Here is a 22,556-nt window from a genome sequence, read left to right on the forward strand (position 1 = left end):
TTTTGTTTCCATCTAGATATTAAGTAAGCTGCCATGCATCCAATGGATTGAAATATGTTTTTTCTTCTACACTTCATTTTGTCTTGATTGGACTCTCATAATGATGGTTTGGCACCCAGGGCAGCGTATTTAAAGTTACAGTTTTTGTGGTTTTGAGCATAGATCCTCCCCTTTCTAGTTGGCCACACCCATTCCCATTGACCCCACCCATTTAGCTGTCTCCTGCAGCCCCCCTTTGATTTGAAGTCACCAGCTGCCACTGCCAGTAATAAAGAAAAATAGCAGTGTATGAATATGTGTTGATTTAAAAAAAAACTCAATGATAACGTTGTGGAAAAATATTCTTTCTACCTACACTAGAAGACACCGCACCCATATCAGTTAATGCTAAAGTGCTTTCCATGCTAGAAACTTACAGTGGGATTTGGCAAATACCACTAGAGAAAAGACAGCTAAAAATTGAAAACCTTTATTACTCCATTGGGAAGGTTCTTTTTCCAGAGGCTGATGTATAACTTAACCTCAGCATTTGAAATCTTTCAGGGTAAAATGACTGACTTTCTCAGTGGGCTTAATGATGGTGATGATGACATGTTGGAATCTGGTCCAGCTAAAGAGGCAAATGATTCAAGATTAGCAACCTACACTCTTAAAATTCTGGGTTAAAGTTAAACAAAGAAAGATTCACTTTTGGAAAGACTGATCTTTGTTACTTTGGTCGCAGAGTAAATGCTAATGAAAGGAAAGCAGATGCAAGCAAGAATAGCACAATAGCTGGGTTACAGAATCCATCTTGACTGACTGAGTTAAGGTGAGCTCTAAGCACTTAGTCAGGTTTGTACCAGATCTCTTAACTGTGTCACGTCCATTAATGACCTGTTAAAAACATGCACCGTAGTCATAGAGAAGTGCTCAAGCCCAAGCATTCCATAGTGTGAATCAAATGGTAACAACAGCCCTGTTGGCAACACACTTTGAGGTCATAAAAACCGATAGTAGTGATTGCTGATGCTAGTAGCTGCAGCATAGTTGCAGCATTAGTCCAAATGAAGAACAAGTGGTACAGACAGTTGCCTATTGTGCTGGAATCCTAACTTATGGTGAACAATAATATTTGCCAATTATAAAAGAATGCCTTACAAGTGTGTGGGCATTTGAGAGAATTTCCAGGTATCTATTACAGCACTGTTGAATTATAGACTCACTGCAAACCATTGATTCCTCTGATTAATTCCTAGGATGATAAAGACTGTTAGTTGATACTGAGAAGGATCAGTTTCAGAGCAATACATGCATCTGGAAAACATGGCAGCTGTATTATCTAGACATCTTATAGGTAGCCAACTATTGTCAGATACCAAAGGAGCAGAGCATAACACTCAGACCAATGTCTACCAAGAAACTAGAAACGCTAAAGCAAGCAACCAAAAATGACCACAAATTACAAACTGTTATCCAATATGTTCAAGATGGATGGCCAAATCACTGGACACAAACAAAACACCTTATATAGAAGAACTACACAAACTGCATCTATCAAAGCATTATGTTTTTTTTTTTCTGTAACTAGACAGAATAGAAGAACTTCCCAACACAATGTACTGAAATTCTACAACAAATATATGTAGGTAATTGAGGTTTCACAAAATGTCAAGAAACAGCCAACATGTCAGTATGCTGGCCCAACATCAACAAAGCCATTGCAAAGCTGATAATAAAGGTTCACTTCTGTTGTTGTTGTGTCTTTCGGCTTATCCCGGTTAGGGGTCACCACAGCAGAACTTCAGTCCACTAATGTTTGGTAGTGGATTTTTACGTGCCGAGTTACCAGCCCTGAAGCACAACCTTCAACGAAGGTACGCCCATTCACGCATGCCTCCACACAGGAGACGCTCTAGCTGAGAATCGAACGGGACATGTCTTGCTGTGAGGCGACAACGCTACTGCAGCACCACTACCACGGGAAAAAGTTTCACTTCTGTATTGTTCATAAATCGTCTCAAAGAAGACAGCCATTAATACAGGCACATTTACCACAAGTCCATTGCAAAAGACAGATGCTGATTTATAAGAGTTTGAAGGCAAAAATGTATTATAGTTGTGGACTATTAGTTTTGCGGCATATTCATAATATATGTATCAGCTACGAAATGCTTTAAATAATAGCCAGGTTCAAGACCATGTTCACAAGATATGGAATGCCTATAGATGTAGTTACAGACAATGGTATACAGTTTATGTCAAAGTTCCAACAGTTTAGTAATGATTATGGGCTTATTCATACCATGTGAGTCCTCACCATCCCCAAGCAAATGATGAAACAGCAAGCCATTCAAACGGCTAAAATGATATTAAGCTAATCTGCTCCTCCCAGAACTCTCGTGTTGTATCTAACTACTGCACAGTGCTACATGAGTAAGCCCTTCATAGCTAATGCTTGGAAAACAAATAAAAGCTAACGTTAATATTAAGAGCCTAAGCTAGAGCATACAACTGTTTTATACAACTCCGCTAAATATAATGATCAGTGAGTAAAGCTTTACACAAATGGCTTATGACAGATGCCATTCCACACAACCATTACCTGTCCATCAAACAAGCCAACAAGGGTAACTAAATTTAGATGGGGAGAAAAAGTGGGTCACAGCAGATGTTGCAGTGCAGGAAGCTAATTCTGCAAAATATTGCATGGCCCAAACAGAATATAGTACCCTAGGTAGGTGGTAACTAAGGCACAGCTGGCCCATTCCTGACGAGTCTCAACCTCAAGGTAGTGTTATGGAAAACAAACTAAATGTGTCTGAGCAGAGAATAATCAGGTCCACATTGTTTGACAATGTTCCTGGTCCTTCAAAAGTGCTACCTCAACCCAGTATCTGAGACAAGTGAGAACATTTGAAATTGACAGTGTGTAGTGGCAGACCATGTGCTGTCCATCTGAGACAATCATGTCTGACTGTTTCTAATCCATTTAAAACTATTGTGCCAAATGACTCAAAACTGATGTCAGAACTGATTGTCCAGTAGTTTTCAATAATCATATGGTCAGCTAAGAGACTGTACAATTTTCTTGTTAACCACATCTTACCAGTGATGTTTCTCTTTAAGTTTATGTTCCATCTATAATAATATTTGTAATAGTAACTATATACACTGATGGGATCAGTCCAGAGTGTTGAACATATGATATATTGGTTCTGTACATATCCAGACTTTGTTATCCTAAAGAAAAGTTTTTCTTTTCATGAGGGATGTGATAACTAAGGTAGAGTTGCAAGAGTCTATATTTACTGTGAATATGTACTACGACCATTGCCAGTTTAAGATTATTGTACAGCAGAGCTGTTTTAAGAATGTGTGTATCCCATAATGCACTGGCAACTAGTACCTATACCAGTGTGGTCATGATGACTGAACTGTTGTCATTTCTAGTATGCTGCCATTTTGTACAGAATAAAGTTTACCCACTGCTGGTGTATCCTGATGTTACTGACATTACCATTCAGTATTACTGAGCTATCAGACATGCACATTATAACATTAACTGTTTCACTTCTTTCTATAATAACATTAAGCAAGTCACTTGTTATTGAAATGCAACATAATTTATAATGTGTAGCTTGGTCTAGCTACCCTTTCTAAGACAGTAAGTGGTAATCGTGTTAAGTAAAACTACTGTAATTCATTATGATGTTACATAACAGATGTTCCCCTCTATGCATTGTTTGTTCTAGGACCTGCCTTGTATGTTGTTAGCAGATGACAGCAGAGCAGATTCACTGTTAGCTTCAGCTGATAACGATTCTGATTCTGTCCTCCGACTGTGTGGCCTTCAAAAACTACAGGTCAGTCCTCCTAGCACGATTTTTTTTTTAACTTTTCTGTCCATCAGCAAGTGTGCCTTGTTCTGCAGAGTTTGTAGCAGAAACAGTGAATCATTGTTGAGCTTTACTGATGTTGATTACAAGTTTTCCTGTTCATATGCTGCATTACTTGCTACTTGCAGGTTGTTACACAGTTTATGTTCCTAGTTAAGTGACCTAATTGAACAGCAAAGTCAAGCATAACTTTCAAAACCTGTGGTGACATCAAACCAGATTTGTTTTTATGGCAATCACTTCCATGTTGTGTAAAAGGGGTAGGGCTCATGTGAGTATAGGACAAACAAACAAAAAAATAAAATATTTGCACATTTGTGAAGAGGAACAGGTTACTTCAAGAGGGGCAACTGAGATGGGAACAAGGCCTTTCAGAGTGGTCTTCTTTCCTTCCAGAAATTGTATACAGGGAGGGTGCCAGATCTGTGACTGAAAGGAAAGTTAATAGCACAAGAAATGGCACAGTAGTATTCATAGGTGAAAGAAGATGGAATGGCGACTGGAGAGGTTCATATGAGATGTCCAAAGAAATGGATATTGCTGCCAGTGGAAGAAAAACTGGAAACATAATAGGGAACATATCAGAAACATGGGCCTGGTTTGTGAGAAGAGCAAGGAAATAGACTGGAAATGTGGTGACTTTGGGGGAAGGAGTGAGGAGCAAAAAAAAAAAAATGAGTGAAGTACAGGAGGCTGATATATATATATGAGTCAGAGAGGATTTTCTGAAAAAAAATAGAGTGGAGTTTGAGGAGTGTGAATAGGGCCAGAGGGGAAAGCAGAGAGGCAGCACAGAGAGGAGTTCAGCCTTTGTAGGGAGGGAGACCGAAGGAAATCAGCACTGAAAGGATGACTGCAACAAGAGACACAAGAAACATATCTGAATAGGAAGGAGAGGGTCTGTATTATAAAATCGACCACTTAGCTTGTTGAACACCCAAACGTCGACAGTTAAACAGCGAAATCTTAAAACCGCAAATGGCCATTTCCGCAAAGTTTTTCACAGGGAAAAACTTTGCTTGGCCATCGGACACTAAAACAAACCATTAAACCCTAATTAAGTGAGGGGCTTTGCCCCTGGACCCACTGAAGTAGGGGGCTGTCCCCCCCACACCCCCCTAACTAAATATAGCAACTCCAAGATTGCTCTTCATTGGGGAAGAGGATAAATTCCTGATAACGGCCAAGCAAATTTTTTCCCTATGAAAAAATTTGCATAACTGGCCATTCGTGGTTTTAAGCTTTCACTGTTTAGCTGTCAACATTTTGATGTTTGACAAGGTAAACTTTCATTGTACTAATATAGACCTGAAGGAGAGGTAGACAATGAAAGATGAGGTACAAGAGAAGAAAAGTTGGTGTAGGGCAGGAGAGAGCTTTTGGTACTTTGGCACTTGGTTAACAAAATACATCAGGTGAGATGAAATATTCCATATGAGTGGAGACCATGTCAGGCTGACTTTAGAATGGGCAACTCAAACTGTGCTGTAGGAGGTAAGAAAGAGAAAGGATAAACTACCTATAGTGGAAATGAAGGAACTAGGTCTGTAGAGTACAATGGACTTTGGGAATCCTTGCAGAAGACAAGAGACACCAGTGCGGTGGATTCAATAGCATTTCCAATGGTGTTATCAATATTGTATGTAATCAGAGTATAAAAAATAAAGTGATGAGGTCTTTATATACCAGAGAAACTGGTATGGATAATGGAGGTGAGGGCAGCAGCTACAAATTGAAAGGAATTGGTAGAAGGGAAATTGAAAGGGAAATAAAGACTTTCTATGTTTATAGAGAAAAGTGGAAGGGAGGCGTAGACATGATCAAGTTGAGTAAGGATGATAGGGAAGTCATGGATGACATGAAGGAAACAGAGGTTCTGGATAAATAGTTTTCTTCAGCCTTCAAGAAGAAAAAGGAAGGGATTGTGTCATGTTAAACGTGAGCTGGACAGAGAGGGATGCATTGGACAGGCAAAAAGGCTGACCAGGAGGAGATAAAATAAGAATTAGCTGTTTCAAAGGGGAATTAGGTCCGAGTATCAGATGGACTATCTCTTGGGTCTTAAGCAATTTGGCAAGTGTGCCAAGAGATTTCCTTATGAAGATCTTCAACTTAACATTTCAGAAGTTCTTCCTGACTACAGAGTAACAAACAGTGTCATAGAATGTCTTTGTACAGTAGAGGAGATGATGGAAAAAAATCAGGAGAACTATAAACATGTCCCCCTAAAAATACCTGCAGAGGAAGCCATAGAAGTTAATCTTAAGGGGAAGGCTGGTTGCTGGCAGACAGCATCCTCCAGTACAGCACCCAACACCATTTTAATGCTAGAAGGAGCTTAGTCAAACATGACCCAGCTTTATAACTGAGTTACAAGACAACATGACATGAAATACCAGTAAATATGATCTACCTGGAGTTCATCAAAGCTTCCAGTTCAGTCCTGTGTAGTTTAGGTGGCATCTATGAAAGCTTTAGGGATTTGAGATAGTCAGGACTAAGTAACTGGATTTGTCAAGGCTGAAGGTAGCACACAAAGGATTGTGGTGAGAAGGACAACATCAGAAAGAAGGAAGTGAGTGACTGGCGTATCTCAGGGGTCAGTCCTGGGTCCCATACTCTTTTTGTTTCGGACATAGCTCTCAACCTTCCATCTCCAAAATGAGGAACACTTGCCTTCATAATGTGGAACAAATGGGCAAAATGTGGAACACATACTATTGGCTTACTAACAACTTCAGCTAGGAAGGTCATAGAATGGTTAAATATGCTGGTTTTACTTATAAAGAAGATCCTTTAATGGATTAATATGATTAATTTCTATTTACCATGGATTTCACTTAAAAAAAGTCCTAACACTGAATGTGTGACAGACTCTTTCAATGTGGAACTTTGAGGAACTTCAAGGAACATGAACCTTTTAAGACCTCAAATGAGTTACGTTCCTCGTAATGAGGTACACTTGAGAGATATGGTTTCGGATGTAGCTGAGAGAACAGAGAGAAGAATCACTTTCTTTATTAATGACACAAGCATAGGCGTGGCAGTGGAAAATGAGGAAAGAATCTAAGGAAATAATTAGAAAGGCTGACAAAAACAACATGAAGAATGCAACCAAGACTCATTTGCAAAGCTCTGCTTGAGCCCTTATGTAAAGTATCACGTGGGGAAGGTGAAATTATGAAAAACAGCTCAGGAAAAGAGTCTGATAGTGTTTAGCACATCTGGATTATTTCACCAGTACTAGAGTGAGAAAAGATTTGCAGTAGAGAAGAGAAGCAATCAGTCCTAATCAGACCACACCTTGAGTACTCTTTCACTTCTGAATGGATTAGAAGAGAAGGGAGTTTAGGTTACTGAAAGGAATCCATAAAAGACTCACCAGTAGATGTCTTATGATATGGAAAGAGTATGATCAGGTAGTATTCACTGGAAACCTGCAGAGACAATGAAGACATGATTTTGGTGCACAAGGTCACATTGTTTAGATGTGAAGATGCCAACATGAACAGAAAGGTGGGAGGAAGGAAGAGGGTGTGCATGCACACATAATAGGGATCGGTTACTTTCTGAATCTGCAAAAGTACTTTCCACAGAGTGGGTTGTAGACCTATAAAATAGATTTTTGGAGTGGGTGATGGACAGTACATCTTCTGAAAATTTCAAAAGGCAATGGGATAGGCATTGAAGGGCAAAACAGCAAGGTGTAGTGGGATAGGTGGAGAAAGGTGAAAGAGGGAGATGTAGTGGAATAGGTGAATAAGGCCAAAAGAGTGAGATGTAGTGGGGTAGGTGGAGAAAGGCAAAAGAGCGAGATGCAGTGGAATAGGTGAAGACGGGCAAAAGTGCGAGATGTAGTGGGATAGGTGGAGAAGGGTGAAAGAGAGATGTCAGATAGGTGGAGAAGGGTGAAAGAGCAAGTCGTAGAGAAGGTAGAATGTTAAATGCACTTAAAGGGCAAATCAGATAAGCTGTCTCTTTTTGGGCACTTTGTAGATATAGTGCAATGAGGCATGGAATAATTCATGACTTGATGGAAATAAGTAAATGACTACCCATGCTTGCAACAGTACATGTATAAAAGCATGGACTTAAAGCCTGTGCAACTGAATGGTAATGAGAAGTGAGGAATGACTCTGTGCAATGCTGGGAACTTCAGTAGCGTGACAATATGACTTCATACAGTACTTACTTCAGCCATAAATAAAATACAAGTGATTCTACCCACTGAGCAGAAGACAGCAATTTCAAGCTACACACCATACAGCAAGAGGGAGCGATGCAGTATATAGGCGAAACAGACTGAATGACAGGAAGCTGCAATAGAGAAGGATAAGAAGGTGAAGACAGATATGCTGGCCTGGAGGGTAAGTGATGTGGGAGAGTCTTGACCCCTAGCAGAGGTCAGTAGGACCCAGTTGTGGAAAGGGAGAGATGATGTCATGGTTAACTAGTTGTGTGAGGAATCGTGCATTAAATAGGGGAGTGACTGGAAACCCCATCCTTCTATTGGTTAGCCTGGAAGCATCTACATGAGGTGTACGGAAGAAGACAGAGCTGGTGCTTGAACAGAAATATAAGCTCTAACAAGCCTTGATCCCTCATCAAACCTCTCAACATTTCAGCAGACTATGTGGTCAGAAAATATTGTTCTATCACCTTCTTGTAGTCATATAGTTATAAATTAAAGTAATTGCAGGAGATCCATGCAGATCACTCTGATGGACATACCTCTCAACTTTGTTCAGTAATTCTAGATAAAGATCAAATTTATGGATGACAAAGACCAAAAATCAGTGGATTTTTGAACAATAAGAAGCATGAAACTCTAATGTCTTAATTTACATGAAAATGAAACATTTTATGAGGCACAGGGCAAAAATATGAGTCAAAATCTGGGATGTCCTGCAAAAACCGCACAGCAGTTAAGAGGTTTGTTGGTGGATCCAGTCCTCTGTGTGTGAGTATGTGCTTGTATGTATGTATGTATACACCTGCGTATGCATGTTATGTATATTTGCCAGCAAGTAGTGACTTGTCATAAAAGATTTTATATACATTTTTTAAAGTCTTGCCAACTTTATTTCAGAGAGAGCCTGGTTTTATACTATGAAGAGTATCTGCTTAATTTTCCATAGGATTGAGGGAATGAGATATACTTCACTGACTTTAAATTTCTTTCGAAAGTGCTGCATTGTACGAGTTCACTTGCAAGTAGTGTGCCTACTACTAATTTTCTCTAGAGCATTGCAGTCTTGGAGTATGTTCACAATTTATTTCTGCATGGAAGTATTAAGAAAGCATTCATACTAAAACTGCAAGAAAGTCCAAGCAACATATTTTTCTCAGATGCTGATGATGGAGATGTAACCTGATTTCCAGTTTGTGTACATAGTTGAACCATTGAATTGTTTATGCTTTCAGTAGGGAGTGAAGTGCTTCATATCAGGCAAGAGCTCATTTTATTAATGGTTAGGGAGTTCATCTTCTTCTAGAGGGTAGTGTTCCCAGACATTTGTGACATCATCGAGTCACTGCAGTGTGGAAATTGCCCAAGTAACCTCCACCTGCTGTAGCACTGCATTGCAAATAAATAATCTTGTCTTAGGTTGCTTGAAATTGCTAGCGTCATAACTAAACAGGTACAACACATTGACATTGGTGGGACATTCTGCTTTCATATGATAGAATCCCAGCTCCAAGCTTTCTCAAGTGCATGGGTTTCATTCCTTTCACATTGCATTCTGAGCTGACACTGAAGCAAATGTATTTGTAAAGGGACTTACCAAAACTGTAAGTTGATTCTAGTCAGCAAATCCCAGCCCCCCCCCCCATTTTCCAGTTCAGTTTCTTGTATTTTTAGAGAGTGTTTGATGGATTTCCAGAATTTAACTGGGTTATTTTCAGGGCATTTGATCACATAACTGGTTCATTTCAGGGCATCTGATCACTTAGCATGGTCTTTGGTAGTTACAGTGCCCCAGGGGCCAAAGCTGGTCTGTACAGTGTTTAAAATCCTGGCGATGAAGGTACATGCTGTAGGCAACAGTAATCATCTTCAACCTTCTACTATATAAAATACTGTCCAATGGAGGTATTGGCATCTAGACATCCATTGGTCAGTATTCTGTGACCTACTGACTAACTGCATTAAACATCAGCTGTTACTAAGTTCTGTACCCGTTATCTTCTAGAAACACTTAAAATGCACTCTATTTTTGTAAGTTTACATGTTCTTTTAAAGTTATAGTTTGTGCCTAATATTGCATGCTTTTTTTTTCAGAGTGATCTGATTATAAAAGTGGATCTGCATTACAGAGATCTGGGTAGTAAGCAACGAGTTCAGGAGTCAGTGAATGTCAATCTCCGAAAACCTTTAGTGGCAAAATTATTCAGCTGTAAGAAGCACGATTGTTTTCCAGTACATGAAAAATCAGACCCTGTCGCTGCCTCACGAAGCCAGGAAGAACCAAGATGCCAGAGGGTCATGCCATGTACCAGTGGTCAGAGCAGGCCAGGAACTCGGCAAGCAGGTACTTACGGTAATCCTCCCAGTGCAGCAAACTCTACAAGCAAATCCAGAGAGCCTGAAGAGAATGATGAAAGTGAGGATTTTACCGGCCTTTAACACCACTGTCTGTTTTGAGAGAGTGTAGTACTAGTTCTGGAAGTTTCTAACAACTTGCATATGTGCTAAAAGTCACATCATGGCCACTGATGACTACGTGCCTGCTTAAGCCATGACTTTGCACTCTCATGGTATATATAGGCTGTACAGGGCAATATCAGAAAGTGAAAGAAGCACTGAAATGTCAATTTCTGCTTTCATCCTGCTGATACTACATTTCTCTTTGTTATGGACACTTTTGCTATTCTGACATCCATGTCATCTTACAGAATCCCTTTCACATGATAGGTACCTGGTTCACATGCCACAAAACTTTAAGGGATTTTCAGAGCAAAATGACTTGGTATCAAAAACAAAAAAACGTAACTTGTAAAGCTTTCAAATTAGTGTTCTGTAGTAACTGGGATAAAAAGTTCTCATTTAGTTTTGTGTGGACTGTTTTGGCAAGACATAGTTTATGGACTAGTCATTTGCTAGTTACAGCTATATATGCTATAAGATTATTAAAAGATGTGCCAGTACCTAACTAGATCATTGTCCAGAAGGCTGCTTAGCTGGTTCTAGGCATCAACAAACACTTTAGTTTCTACTGTAAGTGGCAAGGAGTTTTAATAATCTGTTCACTTTTTTCAGTGTATACATTACCAAAACATTTAAAATGGAAGGATAACTGTAGGCTTCTTGAAAACAAATGAAGCGTAGTTAGAAGAAATAATAGTGAGCGAGAGTGTGTGTGTGTGTGTGTGTGTGTGTGTGTGTGTGTGTGTGTGTGTGATATTTTTTCAAACAAAATTTGATACACAGCAGTTACAGTGTGCATTGGTTTACTATCATTTTGTTGCAAGTCACCACATTTTTAAGTAATTTCATCGACTCCTATGGCTGAAATTGTGAAAGTCGTTTTTACCGTATGTCAAAAATGGTAAAAATGATGTCTGACATTCGAACCAGTTCTAGTGTTGCTTTAAAATCACCGTTCAAATCAATGGTGATTTTGCAAGAATCAGTCACTTCCTTGCTTTCTGTTTTACACATTTGGAAGGATGTGGTTCACTGTTTTTATCATTCACCCATGTGATTATGTGATTTTGGAATCCACGTGTTATTCAACAAAATGTATATCTTGAAATCAGAACCTCTGTCCCCAACAAAAAAAGAACAGCTGATTTCACCATGACAGAAGCCTTTTTCTTGGTTGAAGAGAAGAAGCCAACTAGTGTCTTGGTCAACTTAAGTTTGTGGAATTACATTCATGAGCAGTATCACATGGCACTGCTTATCCTGTGGCTAAATAACTCTGTCTGATGTCTTGATGACATGATGTCAGGCTGTGAGATGTAGTTATTTTACATAATATCACACTCTGAGGTCCTTGACATGCCCATAAAAGTATACAGAAATAAAAGTTTTGTAAAATACAGCACAGTGCCTTTCTAAAACTGTGCATGTATTACATCAGATACTGTTAAAACTGATACAGTTTCATGCCGGCTTACATTTTTATATTTGTAGGAAAGCAATGAAATATGTGCATGCACTTTTTTATAAAGCAGGAAACTGTTTATGTTGTAATTTAAATCAATTGCAGTATTATTTGTAAATGAAACATCTGGATGTTTAAAATTTGTCAGAATGCTATTTTTGTGAAGAAGAAATGGTTGTTTCCACTTAATCAAACCTAGATGTAGTTCAGCTATACATATTTCATAAAAATCAGAAATGGATTTGAGATAGTTGATGCTTTGCCGTTACAGCCATTTCCTCACTTTTCTTTTAGATTGTGATCTTTTTTCTTCACCTTATTTTATCATGTCCACATATGTTCATGTTCAAGACAGGGAATGCTTATCATTGAATGTCTGCTACAGGATGCAAAAAAATGACATTATGCCATTTATGAATGAAGTTCCTGTACAGTAGATAATTGGGATTTCCTCTTCTGATATTTCCTTCCAGCTCGGAAGAATGCCATAATTTCTCTAGCCTGTTGCTGTATTTATGGTATGGTTTTAAATCGAAATGCAGCAGCAGCACCCCCCCCCCCCAAAATATAAAAATGTATAGCTGGGTAATCACTGGTGTTTGTGCTCCATCATAAAAATGGAGGTTATTTGTGGTGATTTCTCCAATCCAAGTGTATTCAAAGCCAAGTTAGTTTATAAATCTGAGTTCCCTTAACTTGAACTGTTTGTATTTTATATTCTTTCTTCCTAGCTATTTACATCAATATATGTGAATAATTAAGTACAAATTGCCACTTCTGATGATGTTGACACTGAACGATTGCTGACCACATGCTGGAATATTTAGTAGCCCAACTTCTGTTAATTTAAAAACAGAAAATGAAGTATTCCCATGATCAACAAACGTGCTAAACATAAAGAATTTAATTTCAATTTTTTGATTTTTCTGACCGATTTTGCTTTTTCGTTCACCATATATATGAACTGGGTAGGATGAGGACACAGCATACTTTCCATCTCAGTGAGTATAAATTTAAAACATTGAAAATCATGTGTACAAATCTATTGATGTAGTGTATCCTTCCACATTTGTTTATGGGTGTTAAATATATTAGCTGACACACTTATAGGTTTAGCCCGCAAATAAGTTCTGGTATTTCTAATGAAAAATTATATTAACTTCAGGTTTCATTTCACAGTTAGTTGCAGACTTCCAGATACAGCAGTTATTCCCAGAATTAAAAAAAAGCAAATAATTTCTGCCTTTATGATAATGGCCAGTGGCAGAAAAAAAAAACTCGGTGCAAGATCAGCACAGGAATGTGAACTGAATACTGAACAGAAATCCCCACTAAGCAGCAAACTGTACAGTTATGGTGCTTCCAGAACTTTTGTGAGGATTACAAAGAGATGTCAATGAAGCTGTAGTTAAACCTCCAATAGTGGAGGTCTATGGGATAAAAGGCCAAAATATGTATGTTCACAGGTAGTAGGGTTTAGCTTTATGGACCTGAATGTACCTACAGACTTTCATGGGTGTTCAGAAGACATGTATCGGAAACACTGCTATGCTCTTAAGGGGTTATTTGCATATATCTAGTAAACCTAAAACTTCCTTCCTGCTTTCTAAACTTAAACTCCCCAATCAGTCCCTAAACCTGAACTTATTTATTTAATTTATTTATTTATTTAACATTTGTTTACCAGGAAAGTTCGACTGGAATGAGCCAACTGACAGCGGAGGCCCAGGGAGAAATGCTCCAGACACATGTCTTTGTAACGTGGAAACCGGAGCACCTGTAGGAAACACACACAAACACAGGGAGGACATGCGACTCTGCACAGAAGGGACCTCAGCAGAGAATCAAACCAGAGAACATCTAAACTCCCCCTCTTTCTCCCTAAACTTAAAGCTCCCTCTTCCCTAATCCTAAATTCCTCTACTGATTGCTGCCTGAAACCCTAAACTATGCTACCACCCCTCCCAATCTCTCGCTGCAGCTGTCACACTTCCCATGCACATACTCTGCTGCTGTGTTTGAGTGAGGTGCGATAGCAGTGCAGAAAGAGAGAAGCTGTCGCACTTCGCGCAAACACATTAGCTGAGTTCGAGTGTGAGAGACTAGCCAGTGAGATACAAGATGGCAGAGTTCTTGCCTGTGAGACAGTGGTCTTCATGTACCTAGGACACCGGAGCTTGCTGTAAACTGAATACCCTTCCACCATCCTTCATGCTTGAACAGCCTTTCCATCCAGCTTTACTCAGTGGGGTTAAGAGGGAATATTATATAACTGTACATCTTTCAGATTATGCTTGTTCAGAGCACTCTGCTCAAAGTGGAGAGCACCCTATTAACCAGAACCAAGATGTCATCATATGTGCCAGCAGGTGGCTTGTGTGCCCCCAAATATGGGACCTAGATATATTTCAGAATTGTGCCAAGATATACTAATCAGGAGAGGAAATCCAAGGGTTATTCAATCTAGAGGGCTTTCTTGCAGATCACCTGACATACTGATTATTCGGCTATTTCTATTGCCACAGGGGAGACATTAAAAAGAAAAAAAATACATATATATATATATATATATATATATATATATATATACACACATACAAATTACAAAAATAAATATATTTAATAATTTCTGTTACAACAGTTTCTTTGCAGACCGAAAAAAAGTCTAACTCTGTTTTTCATCATTTTATCAGGTAAACCATTCTACAAGCTGTAATACTAATGAAATGTTATAAAGTCCTGATAACGGTATTTTACTTGGTGAACCTCCCCTGCTATAGACGTTTAGTGTTGTTGTTTTATTTGTTTTTATTTCAGTGGGCAGCCACGGTGGTGCAGTGCTTAGCATTGCCACCTCACAGCAAGAAGTTCTCTGGTTCGATCCTCGGCTGGGGTGCCCTCTGTGCAAAGTCTGCATGTCCTCCCTGTGGTCGTGTGGGTTTCCACCAGGTGCTCCAGTTTTCTCCCATATCCCAAAAACATGCTGTAGGTGGATTGGACACTATAAATTGGCCCCAAGTATGAGCGTGTGTGTGTGCCTTCTGTGGAAGGTTGGGCGCCGGGCTGGCAACTCAACACCATAAAACACCACTGCCAATCATGAGCAGACAGATGATTTGCTGTGGCAACCCCTAACTGGGAAAAAGCCAAAAGAAGAAGATTTGTTTTTACTTCAGTGTTCGAACTTTTACGAGTTCGAACATATTTTCTTGGCCATATGTGGTTCAAACTTGTAAACGTTCGATCTACTGAAGTACATCCATATATATATATATATATATATATATATATATATATATATATATGTGTGTATGTGTGTGTGTGTGTTTGTATATATGTATGTATGTATATATATATATAATATATATATATATATATATATATATATATGGATCCCCTTCAGTTAACTGAAACGCCACAACGCCGAAACACAAATCACCGACACCAACAGACCGACAACACAAAATACCGACAATACACACAACCATACATGCACTAACCGTAACCCAAACCCTAACCCTAAGGTCCGACACAACCGCACACTTACCCTACCCGCACCCTAACCCTAACTCACTTAACCCACCCCTAAACCCACAGTCCGTCACTATCGCACACACACCCTACCTGCACCCTAACCCTAACTCACTTAACCCACCCCTAAACCCACAGTCCGTCACTATCGCACACACACCCTACCTGCACCCTAACCCTAACTCACTTAACCCGCCCCTAAAATTACAGTCCCTCACTATCGCAAACTTACCTGTCTGCTCCCTAACACTAAATCCCTCACTCTATCGCACACTTACCGAGTCCGTCTGGTTCTCACCTTGTCGGTCATCTGCGTTGTCGGTGATTTCGGCCCGTCGGATTCCTTGTCGGTGAAGTGAGATTTCGGGCATCTAAAAGGGATCCATATATATATATATATATATATATATATATATATATATATATGCATGTATGTATGTATAGATATGAAATTTATGACAGCCAACAAAGTCACGTTCAGTTAAGATGTTTTATTCATTATTTAATTATAGTGTAGGTCCCATTTGAATGTTGTTATGATGCAACGTTAGTGACTTTGTAATGGAAGTTATGCCTGATTAGAGAATGGAGAAGTATGGCTCTAATTATAGAATTCATTAGCTTTTTTGTTGCATAGGATTTAAGACTAGGTTGATTAATCATTCCTGTATGATAACTACTAAATAATATTAACTTGCTTTTAACCATTTCACACTATTTTATTTGTAGAATTTTTTGCACATAATACAGCATTTTATTGTATGCAGTGTCAGAAGCAGGTGTAAGGAAGTACATTAGTCTCTTTTCTTATTCCAGCTTGATGGCATTTAATCAACATACAAAGAACTGAAAAGCTACATATAAATTCTCAAAAAGCACAAAAATGTCTGCAAAAACTGGTACAAATACAACCAGACCAAAAAAAAAAAACTTGCATGAACTAAAATGGCAAAGTATTTTTTTTTATTTTAGTGCTTTTGTCTATAAAATATACATAGACTTCTTCAGTGTACAACATACATTAGCCACAAGACTTTAAATAACCCTTTGTAATCACATGACAAATCACATAATTATACAAACAGTGCAGAAAGCTCACATGACAGCAATATAAAAACACAAAAAAGCAATCTAAAAATAATTTCCTTTACAGTTTTAGTTTGCACAAGGTTTTCTTTTGGTACATATATATTATTCTGGTGGGATCCTATAATGCACACGTGCAGTTTAACGTTTTTAATGAGTTATCTCAGTTGTATGTAGACTCTTCTTGCAAGATTTATGCCTTATATTCATAGACTGCCAAAGCAAGATGGTGTTCTGAGGTCTTTTGCGTAGAGCACAATGTATCATTACCCACTACTGGGATTTACAGTAAACACTGAAGAACAAATTTAAAATGTGAGTAATGTGCTCAACAAATACTGTTTGTTTAACAACTCCATTTGTGTGGAAAATTGAGCATTATTAGTGCATCATCATTAGTGCAGTCTGAAGAAATAACTAACTTCATGGTAAAGTGGGGGGAGCATGTGAACACATTAAATATCACTTTAGCCTCAAGTAGCTTCCTGCAAATTGGCAGCAAGTCCATTATGGATATTATTGCATTTGAGCATATGTATTCACCTAAACATATGTGGTTTCTTTGTGGACTGTGTTTAGGGCATATTTATGTAGTAGTTAACTCAAGAAGGCACATAGAGGAGGACTCAGATCTGTCAAGGACTTTGCTGTATAACACTGTATGAATGAATGAATTCCTGGAGGCATAGCGTAGGCATCTATTCTATTACAGTTGCATTGATAATGCTTAGTCCATATAGCCGTGTAATGAAATGCTGCTGTTTCTGTTAGGTTAGCAGCAGTCTGCCCTGTGTGGAAGAACTACTTGTAATGTTTGATCCATGAATTAAAGGGTTTCAAAGCCAGCAATACATTCCATAATTCAGAATCCCCTGAAGATAAGTACATGTGTTTAAGTGCAGAACCATGCATCTCAGAAGCATGAGTGCTCCCTTTAGCCACATTATGTAAAACTAAATAAAAAACGCCACTTTTAGTACTTAGAGCTAAAAGCTCTTAAGTGATTCTGAATATTCTACACAGTCGCACCCCAAGCTTTCAATGAAACCACTTGCTGAAAATGTAACAATGTTTCTCCTTTGACTGAGGTAGGTGCTCCAGAATTTAGGACTGCAGAAGAAAATAAAGCTAAATAGATAGATGGTCACCAACCAGTAGCCACATCTCCACATCCATTTTAATGTCTGACCGAAGTCAGTTTTTTCCAAAATGTTTTCCATCTTCAAGATTGCTATATTTTTGTTATATTTATCAATATTATAATATATTCTAAATTCCACATTCTATGAAAAATACAAATAAATCATTGTGATATGCTGCACACAAATTATGTGAAAGAAAGAAGAAATAGCAAGGCTGAAAACGCAAAAAGGTAAAGGCTGTCTTGTCAAGATGTCTTTATGAATATTACATTTGTACTCAACAATGGATTACTCTGCCATTTTTGAAGATTTCTTTGTATTAGGTATATCCCAATGTTTATTCATTTACATAAGCAATAAATAATGTGTTTTAGTTCCACAGTGAGACAGTGTATGCATGTTCATAGAATGGGTTAGACTAAAGTGCACTCAAACCACTAAAGTATAAAACTAAAACTTCTAAAATGAACTGCCACATGGTACGCACCAAAGAGATCAGAAATGGTATGCACCATAGAGATCAGAAATGGTACGCACCAAAGAGATCAGAAATGGTACGCACCAAAGAGATCAGAAATGGTACGCACCAAAGAGATCAGAAAGATCTTTTTCTGATTTCTATGAGAGGCAGGTTAAGGCTGTGAGCTGCATAAGTCATCATATGTGTTCTCCTTTGTATTCAAAGCATTTGTATCCCATTTGTGAAGGCAAACGTGTGTGTATATTAAATAGACATCCGTTTGAACGCTGAGTGCTTTGGCACCAGTGGGACTGCTATTACTGGAGGTTAAGCTGGAAGGGATTGGAGAATTTGGAGAAGATTAGGACAAAAGAAGTTGGCACTGCAACAATTGAGACATTGAAGAGCATTTCCTACATACACCTCTCAACTGTACCCATTTTCAGGCACTTTTCTGTTTTCTGGGTTGATTTACCCATTCACACAGTTTTATAAATAACCCACACACACCCATGATTTTGAAGCTCTGCAGAACACAAGAAACCAGACTACATTACCAAGATGCTGGTGGCACCAATAAAAGTAAGAAGACCCACATTACATCTTTCTTTTTCAGATGTGACAAGAAATTATTTTGAGAAGTAGATATTTGTAGTATCATTCATTAAAGCATACCAGTTTTACACTGTCTTTGATAATATGATCATAATTCTGTTGAGTTTTTTATATGCATTTCTGAATAGTTTCACACAATTTCACTACAACTGGGAGGAGTTCTGTACAATTTGGTATGTACATTCTTTGCTAATTAGGTACCCAGATGTTTATCTACATGTACTTAGAGTCTGCATACCTATTTTCAATGCCTGCAAGTTGAGGGGTGAATTCCCACAGCGCTGCATCAGGATGTTCAACATGACATTAATCCAGCATATATTGCAACTACAAATATCCATGTCAGTTTTCTGAGTGATACAGTTCTCAGTCACTGCATCAACTCAACTTATAGCAGTAGTGCACATCACACATACCACTAAGTTATGTATTTATTATTAGAAGATATATGTCTGTAGTGAGCATGTATAAAGGCTGTTAATGTTTGACTGAGAAACTGTGCTTTTGCATATTATCTCAGCAGTCATTTGACATTTTCTGTTACCAGATTTGGTCTATTTCTGACTGTCTAAAGCAAAACCATTCATTTTTGTGTTTTTATGAACAATGTTCTTGTGAGAATAAACTCTGGTCAATGAAATCTTGATTTGGAATTGATTTTCCTGATTCTTCTGCTTTATTTGTTTTAAATTTAAGAAAAGCTTTTGTACCACCTGTAATCAAAACAACAAGAAGTGATACTCAAAAGGCATATATATTTTTGTGCAAGCCCCCTTATTCACACTTGCTGATTGGGTGAGGAAGAATCCCATCTTTGCCCTGCCTGCACTGTTGATGCTGGTATTGGATTTACCATATACTGTTATAAGTGTGCCCCGACTAGAGTTATGCAGTTCATAGAAAATGTCCTGTAGTGGTAGAGGGCTGCTTTCCAGCGCAGTGTGGGGCAGTATAACACAAGTGAAGCACTGACTTGTGGGCAGCACCAAATAATTTAGTATACTGCAAGGTTCTCTGAGAACTGAGCTGTGTAACAGAAATCAATGCAACCACATAATGGCATCAGGCCAAAAGCTCAACACTAAAATATTCTTGAAGCAAATAAGTGAATGAGTTCTACGAGAACCATTATATGCCTACACATGTGAACAGAGGTGAAATGTTAACTAATTTTTTGTGCACTCACTCATGTAAAAAAAAAAAAAAAGGTTATATTCAATGGAAATTGAAGCAGAACCAACACCTCAGTATGATCACTACATCTGTCACATACTAGGACAAGCATATATTGCCGAATTAGATAAACATTTAACAGCTGCATTTAGTATCCTTGTATATATATATATATATATATATATATATATATATATATATATATATATATATATATATAAATGGGTCTACTTCTATTCGTTGACAGCCCATTTCACTGAAACCCATTTGGTCGACAGCTCATTTCATTGACAAACATTCTAGGTGGGGGGCTGTGCCCCCCCACCCCCCCCAACTATATATAACAACTCCACAGTTGCACAACAGTGGGGAGGGGGGCAAATCCCAGGTTTTTGCCTTGAATACTTTTATCGATGAAATGAGCTGTCGACCAAATGGGTTTCAGTGAAATGGGCTGTCAATGAATAGAAGTAGACCCATATATATATATTCAGAAGTGAATTGACACCGTATAATAGAGTCCAATGTCAAAATATATAGATATTTGCAGAAAATATATATTATAAAATAAGCCAGCCACGTCTGCCAAGAACAGATATTACATATTTGTCTAAACCACTATGTCTCTGTCATTAACCTATACATATCGATTATAACCATATTACTGCATTGTTTTTACAGACAGATGTTTTATGCAGTAATAGCTCTATGGATCAGTATTTGATTCCAGAATGTGTAGTATGCATCAGTGTTTTATGCCTCAGCTAACAAAATGCATACTCTTCTGTGATGACTACAGGACTTTGCACACAGTGGCTACTGCCTAACAGCTTAGCAGTGACCATCACACTAACTACACCAGCACATAATGGAAATTCAAAACCAAGACCTTCCTGACTGTTAACATACATCAGAGCCAGACTAAAGTGTAGAAACAAGTCACTTGTTCACAAGCAGCCGACCTGTGTATATCCATCCATGTAGAAAAGTGGTATTTGTATGATATACTTTTATAGTATCTTAGCATATTATTCAAGCATACCTCTCAACATCTTAGTTCATTAATTCTGGAAAAAGCCAAAAATAAAGGGGGAACAAAAGCCCAAAATCAGGGACATATTTTAAACATTGCTCTTATAAACTTGGAAAGTTAACAGACTAACAGGTATTGCATTAGCATGCATTTTCTAAAAGAATATGAAGTCAAACTCAATTGTCTGTCATTATTTAGTGACTTCAGTCCTCATGGATTTGCCAGAGAACCAGAATGTGAATGAGGAACAGACCAAAAAATATGAAGCAAAAAATGGACATTCTGTAAAATTCTAGACATGTGAGAAGTATGCTTGTTTCACATGTTTAAATGAAGTTTGGTCATTTGCATTGGACATTTTAGCCTATAACAATGTATTAAGACTCATTTTTTTAACAGAATATATCATGAATGTTTAAAGGTTCATTACTGGTCTGCATTCATTGTATGACCGGGGTAAGCTGCAGGTGGGCTTCAGTCTTCAAGCTAGACTTGCAAAGCAGTCGGAAGTTACCAGGTAGTGTGTGAGGTTACCTCTCCTGCCATGGCCTTTAACAGAAAGTGCAGCTAAAAAGGACAGTATAATGCATACCATCTGCTTTTCCCCTTCCTTTCTACCAAAGTAAATGGCTACTCATTGTATCCTGAATCGATCTGTAACTTTCCAGGTGACAAAAAGAACAATAAGTATAGATTTTTGTTTTTTTGCCTTGTTATTATCATACTTGCTAACTGCATAGTTGGCTGCGTGTTTTTTGACTTTTTCTAACATTCTTGGATTTTTATTTTTTAACAAACAAATGAATAAAATATGGAGAATGGGTAATAGCATTGTCAAAAAAAAGCAAGTGTTTTGTGAGGCAGATTTCCCCAAAGGCTCATCATTTGTGTTGTCTTTTTTGCCTAGGAATGGAGCATGACACTTCAAATTGTGATCATTGTAAAAGTTTAATAAGAACATATGAGGAGGCTTGAAATTTAGTCTGACAGAGGACACCTCAGGTTAGTCACCTTAGCCCAGGAGATGCCCACCTACTTTACAACAAGTGAATCTAGTTCTGGGTTTAGGACTCCTGACAATACTGTAAAAACAATGAAAACTGGAGATGTTGTAAGTAGCTTGTTATAGGAGGAGAACAACCGCGATTAACTTCTGGGCCACCCAGACAGAGATTTTGATTTGATGTACAGTTCCTTTGACCACATGTATAACAGTTCATCTACCTGTATTCAAGAAACTTGTAAGTCTGGAATCCCCCCAGCTCTAGGCCCCATAATTATTGATGAGGTTGAGAGTGGAGTGGAAGACAGTTGCCAGGCAAATCCTTTCCACGCCTTGGAGTTGGCCTTCCAGCTAAGAAGCAGTAATGAGCTATAATTGGATGCTGGTTGCAAGGTGTACACAAGTGTTTGTCTGGATTGGTCACCTAGCTAGCAGATGACTTCCTCCCACACAGCACATCAGTATTGACTTTCCCACTGTTTTAGTTGCTGTGACTAATAAGGTGGTGTCAGCACAAAGGATGA

The 22,556-nt window shown here is 38.3% G+C and overlaps 1 protein-coding gene across 2 annotated transcripts in view; it reads left to right on the top strand.

Annotated features, from left to right (window-relative positions):
- Window positions 1-12,882, top strand: part of LOC122789899 (mucosa-associated lymphoid tissue lymphoma translocation protein 1-like) — a 696,960-nt gene extending 684,078 nt beyond the window's left edge. For both annotated transcript variants that reach the window (XM_044057339.1, XM_044057340.1), the window contains exons 13-14: window positions 3,735-3,845; window positions 10,162-12,882. In XM_044057339.1, the coding sequence (XP_043913274.1) occupies window positions 3,735-3,845; window positions 10,162-10,506 (456 nt within the window). In that variant the 3' untranslated portion in view covers window positions 10,507-12,882. The remainder of the gene's footprint in view (window positions 1-3,734; window positions 3,846-10,161) is intronic.
- Window positions 12,883-22,556: the final 9,674 nt, after the last annotated feature.

This window comes from Protopterus annectens, chromosome 15.part0 (genome assembly GCF_019279795.1).
Source record: "Protopterus annectens isolate FY-2018-M chromosome 15.part0, PAN1.0, whole genome shotgun sequence".
Classification (NCBI taxonomy): Eukaryota; Metazoa; Chordata; order Ceratodontiformes; family Protopteridae; genus Protopterus; species Protopterus annectens.